At 33.9% G+C, this 11,530-nt stretch overlaps 1 protein-coding gene across 1 annotated transcript; it reads left to right on the top strand.

Moving 5' to 3' along the window:
* The first annotated feature begins 2,601 nt into the window (after positions 1-2,601).
* Positions 2,602-5,877, top strand: LOC121255924 (WAT1-related protein At4g08290). The gene is made up of 7 exons (XM_041156482.1): positions 2,602-3,030; positions 3,318-3,380; positions 3,651-3,767; positions 4,000-4,243; positions 4,388-4,549; positions 4,826-4,977; positions 5,691-5,877. Exons 1-7 carry the CDS (start codon positions 2,804-2,806, stop codon positions 5,872-5,874), a joined length of 1,149 nt encoding a protein of 382 aa, XP_041012416.1. The 5' UTR covers positions 2,602-2,803; the 3' UTR covers positions 5,875-5,877.
* Positions 5,878-11,530: the final 5,653 nt, after the last annotated feature.

Raw genomic sequence — 11,530 nt, 5'->3', positions numbered from 1 at the left:
AAGTTGCATGTCTCCAAAGAACTAATTATAATGGAAACCCGACTACAATAATTTCATACTTTGTGCAAAGTCATTTTTTACTTTCCTAAATATTTCTTAGTCATATATATATATATATATAATATATATATATATGTGCGTGTAATTAATTAATGTGTTGAGGATATTCACTTTAAATCTGATAGACTACTACTACATGCAATACAATTACGTACCAGTACTGGTGGCTCGATTCCTGGCCTTATCCTTACCAGTTTTTTATCATGAAGGTGGAAAAGTAGCTTCTCACTTCGAATTATTGCAATCAGTACTCCTAAAGATATAAATAAAGTTTTTCCTACTTTTGATTAATCTCTGATCTTGCTTTAGAGGAAGAAGACATATATATATATAAAGTTTCATCTTTTTTAATATCTCTCAAAATTTCAGTGGTAAGTATATATTAATTGGATCCTTTCTAGTGTAGTAGTGTATGGATGCTTCTGACTGCAACATATGTATCAGTACTGATATTTTTGTGTCAAATCATGAAAAGAGATTGTTATAAATAGTTGGAATATTTATACTTTCAAAAATACTTTTGAAATCATGCACTATAACTAAAGTGTTCTAAAGCTAGCTACTGCACCTCTTCGTCACGCATCTCAAGCTTGCTTTATGGTATAATCGGTGTGTGGATGTATGCATGTAACATTACATATAAAAAAAAAAAAAATACGGGATTATATATATATATATATATGTATATATAAATGTGATTGATTTACCTTCTACATGAAGCGCTTCCAACAAAAAGAAAACGGAAGGAAACATTTTCATGTAAAGTTCTTGATCTGTCTCATCAAACATGCACGTGGGAGAAGATCATCGATCGATTACTAATTAAGTTATAAAGCAAACCACCTGAACAAACAAAAGTGATTAATGTTGATATTTCTTTGACCAAGTACTTCAGTACTAAAATACTGCCTTTTGATTACCTTCTGGACCCTGATGAAGCTTGTATCCACTCTCATCTGATTATTTCATATTTTCTTTGCAGGCCGTGTGAACTTCGGGTGTGTTCTGCTGAGCAATCCTATACTTTTTGGGGTATAAAACTAAAGTCAAAGTCTAAATTCTAATGATTTCTCGACATGGTCGGGCCGGGAATGTTTACCACAGTAGTATCCTATGCTTGCTCTGCTCGCTCTGCCTATGCCTATCATACTGATTCTTGGCTCATTTTGAATGAGGGACAGCCTGTTTTCTCACTGCAGGGGTCTCAAAATACCATTGGAGCTAGCCTCAAAAATAGAAAGAAGAAAGAAAACATAAAGCATAAAATACCATTTGGCTATGAGCGGTGAGAGTGCCTGAAGACTCGATCTACCTGGGCCACCTTTAGTTGTTTTCTTTCTCATATCCTTTTTGCTTATTTTATTCTGTTTATCTTTTAACTTAGCTAAATGCCATATATACATGTCAAAGCACTATCAGTACAAGTTAACGTTTTCCTTCACTTATTTGAAGGAAGACTAGTCATGGGATCTCGAATTTAATTAGCATGTTAATTAATTACTTGAAGAGAACAAGTAGTCTTAATTTTGTAAAAATTAAAAACTCAGATTTTATAGGTGAAAAAGGAAAAAAAAAAAGTGCCTGTTTTTAATTAAATTTCATAACTGTACTAAATTTCAATATCTATTTGAATAATCAGTTAAAATCATAATTTAATCAACACTAAAAAAAAAAATGGAAAGATAAACCTTAAGAGCGCCAAGGTGGCAGCTTGCTTGCCTGCACTATGCAGTTCGAGTATGTGTGTGTGTGTGTGTGTGTGTGTGTGTGTATATATATATATATATATATATATATATAGATGATGATCTCAAATCATTGATTAGGATATTATATTCCAGGTGATAATCTGAGTCAGATCACTTTAAGATCGAATTAGATTAATGTATATCACATTCATGGGAATCTTCCGATTGCTTCATGCATGTTACAGTCATATATATTAGTACTACAAGTCCAGCAATTGAGTATATATGTACTACAATATGGGACATTGTCAGGGGTTTATCAGTAACGACCACAAATATTTCATGGATATGTAGTACTCTTGTCTTAGGTTGTGGCGTTAATCGATGCCTTAAAAACCATTTAAGTTTATGAGTTATGAAAGAAATTAACATGCTAACTAAATTCGAGAGGTATATATATATATATATATATATATATATATATATATAATTAGGTTCTTATATTATATTTGTTGATGCAAGTTAGATATAAGATAGTTTCATCTCATGTTGAGCTCATTGCATGAGGATATGATTTTAAATCCCTACTTAACACCTGAAAAATAAAAAGGAAAAAGCACTAAAAAGTAAGCGCATGCAGTAATAGCTAGGGAATGCTAAAAGGAAAAATCTAATTGTAAGCTATTCTGTGCACTAATATGTCCACCTATTTAATATGATTGGTCAAAAAATAAATTTTATTAAAAACAGTGCTAATTTGAATTTAAAATATGAAGGCAACAATATTAATATACAGATTGATACGCAAACTTGTTTGTATATAGCAAAACTCATGCTAAAATAATTAGAAATGACCGAAGCAAGCATTATTATTCTTCCCAGTCTGGAGATGCGTAGGCTGTGAGAGTACTGTTTATCTTGTTTCTTGCTTTTACTGTTTATAAGAAGGCCATGCATCTGATCGAGCGCTCTTCACTATACCCATTGATCACAAGCTGCTTCTTGAAGCTGGTGCTTCCTACCAGAGAGAGAGAGAGAGAGAGAGAGAGAGAGAGATGCAGGCAGATATTGATGAAACATTTTGCAGGAAATCAGGTGGTGTAATGGTTTTGAATAAGATGAAACCTTATCTACTGATGGTGGCCATCCGATTCGGTATGGCAGGGACGTACATTTTCAGCATGGTTTCTCTCAACCATGGCATGAGTCGCTACGTGTTCATTGTCTACCGCAATGCCATTGCTGCACTCGTCCTTGCTCCTTTTGCGCTTTTTTTCGAAAGGTCTTTAATTCCTACATCATGAGTCGACGTTAGTCAATGTCGTCGACACTAGTACTACTGCACGTATACATTTTTCATGATCAGCATCGGAGAATATGAAAAATGCACAATTTTTTTTAATCCTTTTTTTATAAAATCCAAATAAAGCTTTATTTTTCTAATCTTAAAGGAATCTCTTTATATTTTAGTCGATCCTATCATTGATCGATCGAGGTCGGACTAATTCAGCAAAAAAGGAGAAAAAAAAGGTCGTACTAACCCTTTTTTCGCCTTAATACGTTTTACAGGAAAACTAGGCCAAAGATGACATCCCCTGTCTTGATGCAGATAGCAGTGCTGGGATTTTTAGAGTATGATATAATATCTATATATCTACACATGTCTACACATGCATATACAATGATACATAACCATAAAAAAAAACATATATGGAAAGTTATATAAGGTCGAATATACTAATAATTGTGAGTGATAATTAATTAATATATGCATGATTTATATATTAATTAAGAAGATTATACAATATTAATTCATTTATTAGAATTAATTTCAAGGGATCGAGATTGAATATATATCTTTTGATACATATGATCCGTATACGAGATTTTGATCATCTGCAGGCCAGTCCTTGATCAAGGCTTCACTTACTTGGGCATGAACTATACATCGGCATCATTTGCATCTGCCATTATGAACGCCGTCCCTTCTGTTACCTTCATTATTGCAGTTATTCTTCGGTACGTACGTATGAATATCCAATATATATATATATATATATCAATAATTATTTTTATCATAATTTTAGCCACTATATATATATACACATATATTTTGAAACAAGATGCTTGGCTTGCTCGTTTTGCATGCATCTCTAGGTTATTCTATTTCGTGAACATGGGTAATTTCAAGCTAAGGAATATTATATCACAAACACATAAATATTAATGATTATTTGATTATATATTCCAGGTTAGAGCTTGTGAAGATAAAGGAGGTACAAGGTCAAGCCAAGGTCATTGGAACAGTATTAACCTTAGCAGGCGCTTTGCTCATGACACTTTACAAAGGCCCTGTGATTGAGCTAATTTGGTCAAGGAAAATGCATTACTTTGGTAGCAACTCCTCCTCCACGAGCTCAGACCATAAATGGTTAATCGGGACATTTTTTATCCTCATTGGTTGTGTGGCCTGGTCTGCTTTCTACATATTGCAAGTAAGCTGTTTGACTAAATTAATTATCCCATCGATATAGCTAGAACATTAATCTTACCTCACCGCGGAGATTGTGATTTGCTAGCTAGCTAGCTATCTAGAAGAAAAGCTAGGGCATTTAATCAACTAATATATTTATATGCAGTCCATAACAGTGAAGAAATACCCAGCGGAGCTGTCTCTGTCCTCGTTGATATGTTTTATGGGCACAGTGCAAAGTGCAGCAGTGGCTCTTGTGGCTGAGCGTCACCACCCAAGTGCATGGTCTATATGTTGGGACTCCAGGCTCCTTGGTCCTCTCTATACGGTAATTAGTTGGGCTGTACGTACGTACGTGCAGTCGATCATGATTAATTTGATCTGTGTATGGTCAGTTGGCAGAGTCAAACTCTACATTAATTTTTGATAACCATATTATAAGACAGTCATCAACAATTTCCTTAGATCTATTCGTTTCAAATCTTTTAATTTTCATAACCTGTCGATCCTTAGCATGACTCGAGAACAAGCTGTGTCTTGCATAGAATCTACATCAATTCAATTGCAATATTTGAAAAAAGTGAAGAATTTCTAAATATCTCAGGGAATAGTTAGCTCCGGAATTACATATTATGTGCAAGGCCTGGTTATGAAAGATAGAGGCCCAGTCTTCGTTACTGCCTTCAACCCTCTTTGCATGATCATCGTCGCTGCTCTGGGGTCTGTAATTCTAGCTGAGAAACTCCACCTTGGAAGGTATATTATATTTATTAGACTTCTTCTTCTTGTTGATCTTCTTCTTTCTCCTCCTTTCTGATCGCTTTTTGCCCCATACCCGATAATATATACATTGGTTGGTCCTTGGAGCAAATATAAGAAATGCTTTGGCCAAAAGAGAAGATCAAAGGAAGATAAAATTAAAAAAACAGAGAAGATTATAAGTGGTCAAGTACTTAGAGATTTGTGTCATTTTCCTGTTTCCGATGAGTCAGTTCAATGGTCAAAAAGGATGCTTAATTTATATTAGCTAGAAATCATTAAAATTTAAGCATTATTACTTTTAGAATAAAAGTAATGAAAGATGCCGTATAAGGTGGAATTTTCCATCCATATTGATTAAGATTGATCAAAAGGAGCTAGCTGATGATCCATAGGCCACCTTAAATAATATATATATATATATATATATGAGATAAATTAATTACTCGAAGTATATATATTCCTTTTATTTTTTAACTTATTGTTTAATAATTGATTTATTTGTTTATAATCTCTATAAGAAAAATAAGTATTTGTAACGAATTATTTGTGACGAGAATGACTATTTATGATAAAAATATATTCATTTTAATAGAAAATAGTTATTTTTATAAAAAAAAATAACTAATTATAAATAAGTAACTTTCTTATAATTATATATATAAATATACCTCCTAATTCTAATATTCCTACCTGATGATGATGATCAGTATCATTGGAGGCATTATAATCGCAGTTGGCCTTTATTCTGTCGTCTGGGGCAAAAGCAAAGATTATAGTACAGTCAAGGACTGTGAGGAGCAGGAGCTCCCAGTTACTGCAACTGAAACTGATCATGCTAAATCGGTCATATCAGGGAATAAAACTCATGGCCATCAGCAAGCCAAGAAGTGATCAAGAAAAGGAAACAACTTCAGTCTTTAAGCAATAGTACTACTCTTGATTCTTCTTTTTAACCTATCAAATATTTCATATGTAATATAATTAATTAAGGTCCGCTTTTCACTATTTTGGAAGCTGAAACTGCTGCGCAAAATAGTTAAAATCATGCACATGACGAGCATGCATCGTGGTAACGTACGGAAAGTGGTGTCATGCACCGAGCAAAGAAATAAATGGTGAAACGTCTATATAAGTGGGGACGATGAACTATTTTGGATAGACGTTGTACAGTGTTGAGCTGTGTGTGTATATATATATATATATATATATATATATATATATATATATATATATATATAAAGCTAATAAATTATAAATATGATCTAAATATTAATGGGCATCATCATGTGTAGTGCTGCTGGAATATCGAGTACATGAATTCATGGCCTTAATTGCGCTGCAATCCCACATGTATCTTTCACCACTTTAGTGCTTTATATATATATATACATACACTGATCTTGATCATAAATAATTAGCCAAAAGATATTGTTCGTGTCGATTCTAGATCTGATCAGTGAATTCTGTACATTAATGTCACTATCTAAAAGTTCAATGAAAACATCATGAGTAACCCAAACATTTTCTCTGCCACATATATATTTAGTCATGGATCGACCACATATTTTTTTTTTTTTTTTTTTTTTTTTTTTTTTTTTTTTTTTTTTATGTGGTTTGGTTACAATTGTCCTCGATAATAATCTGCCCGCTGTGAGTTACCGTTAGATATAATTATTCTTCTTTTTTTTTTTAATTTTTTTTTACATGTATTTTTTTGTACTTTTAAATATTTTAAAAAAATAAAATAATCACAATATTATTAAAAAAATATTTCCTTAATCACTAAGTAAAAAGAAAAATAAAACAATAAAATAAAAAATTTCAACAGTAATACTGAATTATAAGAATCAGTAGTGAGAGTATCATTTTCCTGATTTCTACTAGTTATTTTGATTTTTTTTTTTTGGCTTTTTTTACATATATTTTTTTAACACTTATATATATATATATTTAAAAATTTCAACATCATTAAAAAATACTTCCTCAATTAAGAAGTAAAAAAAAAAATAAAAAAACCAAAAAAACCAAAAAAAATGCCAACAATAGCACCCAGCGGGAGCTGGGAGCGGGACGCTTAGCATTTTCCATTCAAATATTGTATATTGTACGTGAGTGTGTCATGATATCTTTCCACAACATTTCCAAATCAGACTTTGGCATCAAATTGGTTGCGAGTCCCATGATTGAATGTTGATATGATTCACAAACTTCAATGAATTGGTATTAAAGCTTTTGTTGGTATCTCCTTTCACTACAAGAAAAATGGCTTTTTTTAACCACAAGAAGTTGTCGGAAAGCCCTATATTTGCCGCAAATAGAGATTTATGGCCATTTTTCCACCGCCGGAACGTCGTCACAGATGTTGAGAGAGGAATACGAATTTCCAACGTTTTGCTGGTCAGTCGAAAAATATTGAGTTTTCTGGCAATATTGTGTTGTAGCAAAAGGCCTAAATTTCGCCGCAAAAATGCATTAAATCATGGTTAACCATTGCTGGGATAACCTTTCTCAATGATTATTTTGGCAGCAAATATACTTTCTCTGGATATAGTCACCAAATTCTAAAATATTTCCAGCGATTCAATGTCACCGGAAATAGTCCCTTAAAAAATTAAAAAAAATTACACTAAGCAGGATGCACGAAAAATACAATACACATTAATATTATAGGCTTTCTATGTTGTTCACAAGATCATTCATAAATCTTCAACCAGGATTTGGGTCCGTATGCATGCATTTGCACTACAAGATATACTATTCTACAATTTTTTTTAACAATTTTTTTTAAAAAAAAAAAAACTTTGTACTTGAACAAAATAGATGCTATAAAATAAGGTTCATAAACTGTAAAGTATATAACCCATTCATGTAAAATAGCGCAATAGATTTAAAGACCTCAGTCATTGGCTTACATCCAGTTTGAGTTGCGGGAACAACAAAACCAGCCCCAACTACTCTTAACACTTTCACTTAAGGGGTTGCAATTTTAAAAGAATCAAAAGAACATAACATAAGAAATGTCAAAAAAAGCACTTGACAAAGAATCTGTACATACAAAGACCCCAACTATATTATGAAACTAGAAGGAAAAAAATAGCAAACTATATAAGAGGAAGAAGCAGGTTCTATAAGGTTCTATTAGTCCACAGAAAATGGATTGGCATTTAATAGAATGATTGAATTTCTGCATTTTACCCTTTCGTATTCTTCAAGCCATTTCTCCTCCTCAGTTGCATATCTCCACTTCTCTACCTTGTCCTAGAGTTTCATAAAAATCTACAAACGTGTGAACAAGTGCAAGTAGAATAAATATATGTATGTCTTCTACTTTCCTCTCTCGCAACCAGTTAAGAATGCACAAAAATAATTCCACAAAAATAATCATATCTATATTCCTGCACCATTTAGCTCACTAGTAAGTCACATGGTCCGTGTCAAGTAATGTGCAGCTAAATAGTCACAAGACTTTTCCTTGATCATGTTAATTTTACCTCCTTTAACATTTTAGTTTTTGAAGTGGTCTCAGACTTTGCCTTGATCATTTCTTCCTAAAAAATTCCAAAAAGAAACCCAACACATTACATCCATCATGTACAATCTGACATAGTAGGAGCTCTATCAGCACCAAGTTAGGTACCTCAGCAACTTTAAGAGCCTGTTCAATTTTATGAATTCTGGTCTTCTGTTCGTCATTAATCTTTTGGAGTTTTACAAAGAAGAAAAACTTATTAAAAACTTATTAATCTTTTGGCCCAAAGAAAGAGGATGATGATGAGAAGCATGAAAACGCTTGAGACAAGTGACAACAAAGTATAACTAGATGGTTGTGAAATCTACAAGTCAGTTCTCACAAACAGATAAGGGCAAAGCACCTAATCAAAGCCTTGACAAAAAACAAAATGGACTGGGTTAAACTCACAACAAAGGAAAAGTTGCACTTCATATCAACCAAGTCCCTTAGATACTCGACAAGAATTTCCACCAATTCCGCCAAGGCACTCCTCACCAAAGACCTCTTGATTAGGGGAAACCCCCGTAAACCTTTAACATTATCATTCGAGTCAATTAAAAGATACCTAGGGAAAATTGTTCCCATACAATACAATGAAACTAGCATTGAACTACATGGTACTATTATCTCAATATTTCTTAAATAATAAAGGCATGTGAAACAAATCACAATGAAACTAGCATTAAATTGCATAGTACTTTTATCTCAAGATTTCTTAAATAATAATGAATTGCAAGAGAAAGAAATTGACAAAAACATATAAATTGAAAAAGAGAAGAATAAGAAAGTTAAATTTCAACTTGAAGTCCCAGCATCTCCTATCAACTTCAGATTGCCAATTTAAAATCACAAAAGTATGTGCATCTTAAACTTGAAACATAGACAGTGAACTGTGGTCTCTAAGATCCAAGTCTGAGTGTCATGTTGAAATTGGGTCTAAAATATGGAATTGAAATCCTATATAAAAAAAAATACAGTGGTTCTTTTCAAACACTTTTTTGTAAGTAATGAATTGCAGTAAAAATGCAAAAAGGAACACCCTCCTATTGTACTAGAAGTATACAAGAGGAACACCCAAAAGCACAAAGAGTATTTCAAACTTGATTCTTAAAACACTCCCAGCTGCTAGAAATCCATATGGTAGAAGGCCGAGTTGCCATCTTTTGTAACCAATTTCACTATAGTACCTGCTGCTCTAGCTAATTGTCTACCATTTTCATATAAGAATGTTATGTATGGCCATGCCTAAGGACAAATCAGTACCCCTAATGGAATAAGTGGAAGGCAAACAAAAACATTTGACACATTTTGCCATCCTTGACTTTCATCAGACACCTAAAGAGGGACATCACCAATCAAGTTATAGTGAAGATCATTCGATCAATACCACTCTAATAAACGTTATACAATTCTTTTCCTAAGGTTCAAGGAAAAGGCAGAACACAAAAAACCTGAATAGAAAAAGACCAAAACAAAGTTATAAAATAAAGAGGCAAATTAGTGAGATCAATGGATGGATAGAGGGAGAGAGCTTACTGAAATGGAGATTGGTAGGAGGAGTTGGCAGAATACCTTGGGTTACTGTGGCTCACATAGGGTAGCCCAATCACGGAGGGAGAGAAATCTATTGGGACAGATCGGTTAGATTTTGTTAAATCACAATCTAGACATGAAAAAATTACAAGTTTACAATGAGAGAAACAAACCAACCAACCCCAAGCCCTAGAGAGAAACAATGAGAGATTAACAGAGTAAAAGATTCAGAGAGACTAACTAGCATCGAGAGGAGGCGAGAAGGCACAGCAGCTGAACCGACGGTGTACGCAATGGAAAATGGAAAAGGGACAATGGAGAAGAGAGGGTATCGACGAAGAAGGAGGGAAAAATAAAATGCGGACAACAAATTAGGGGTTTTCCCCCTTATTTATGTCATTAAAAGACTAATTGCGGCGATTCATTTGTCACCGTAATAAGTCTTTTAAAGTAAAATAGTCTAGTGAAGTCTTTTGCGGCATTAAAATGTCGCCGCAATAAATAGATTCTGTGGCAACTTTGGACTTACGTTGCAATTTTGCAAGAATCCGCCGCAATATAATCTTATTGTGGCGATAAAATTCGTCACAAAACTATCTTTAACAGCGATTTTTAATTGCTGCTGTAAACTTTTCACCAGAACAATAGAAATGGCCAATTTCCGACGAAATCTTATTCGCCAGAAATAAAATGAGCTGTAAAAACCCCTTTTAGGGGTGCTACTGTTCCTAGCGGGTGGGTAAGCAGCCAGGGTCCTTGCCCCCTAACTCCTCATGGGCAGGGGGCAATTTGGACCCCGAGGCCCAGTCCTACTTGGGTGAGTGCCCCCGCTGGATGTCGAAAGGGCAAATTGGCCCCGAGGCCCAGTCCAAATCAAATTTTGATGCACAAAGAGAGAGAGATGCCTGGGGTGACGGTGATGGTGAGACTATTTGAGATCGATGATGACGAGAGGATGAGATCATAAGAGGGGAAGGGGAGAGAGAGAGAGAGAGAGAGAGAGAGAGAGAGAGAGAGAGAGAGATGGAAGACTAATTTGCAGCAGAGATACTAAATTCTAACCTAAAATAAAGCAATGTCCTTTTATTAAAAAAATGTGTTTTTTTAAATATATATAATATATATGAGTTGGACAGACGGGTGAAACCTAGGTGGGGCCAAGTTTGGAAATGCACATTCTGCTAAAAAAAAAAACAAATCAATGGCTCCAGATCTAATTTTTGCCGGAGGAGGCTTCCTCCTCCTCCTCTCTCTCATTTTGCTCCTTCTTCCATCCACCCACCTTATCTATCAAGGTAGTTCTTCCATACAAGCAAGGACGTATGAAGGTTTCATATGCATGCATGGCTGCTAAAGGAAAATCCTTGCAGAATTCTACTGTGGGTACGATATATATGCCAAATACAAACGTAACAAACCCAAATTACTTTATGTGTTGGCATGCAATTACGATCATAAGAAAATAAGTCTGACCTTTTTTTCTTATTTTAAGCTGAGTGATAA

This window comes from Juglans microcarpa x Juglans regia, chromosome 3D (genome assembly GCF_004785595.1).
Source record: "Juglans microcarpa x Juglans regia isolate MS1-56 chromosome 3D, Jm3101_v1.0, whole genome shotgun sequence".
Taxonomy (NCBI): Eukaryota; Viridiplantae; Streptophyta; class Magnoliopsida; order Fagales; family Juglandaceae; genus Juglans; species Juglans microcarpa x Juglans regia.
The sequence above is the reverse complement of the archived record's forward strand: the minus strand, read 5'-3'. Positions and strand labels throughout refer to the sequence as shown.

Excerpts from the sequence above, each read along its gene's own strand:
- LOC121255924 (XM_041156482.1), top strand. The coding sequence starts at position 2,804 with ATGCAGGCAGATATTGATGAAACATTTTGCAGGAAATCAGGTGGTGTA. Across the intron at positions 3,768-3,999 it reads ATTATTGCAGTTATTCTTCG|GTTAGAGCTTGTGAAGATAA; the intron begins GTACGTACGTAT and ends TATATATTCCAG. Across the intron at positions 4,550-4,825 it reads TCCTTGGTCCTCTCTATACG|GGAATAGTTAGCTCCGGAAT; the intron begins GTAATTAGTTGG and ends TAAATATCTCAG.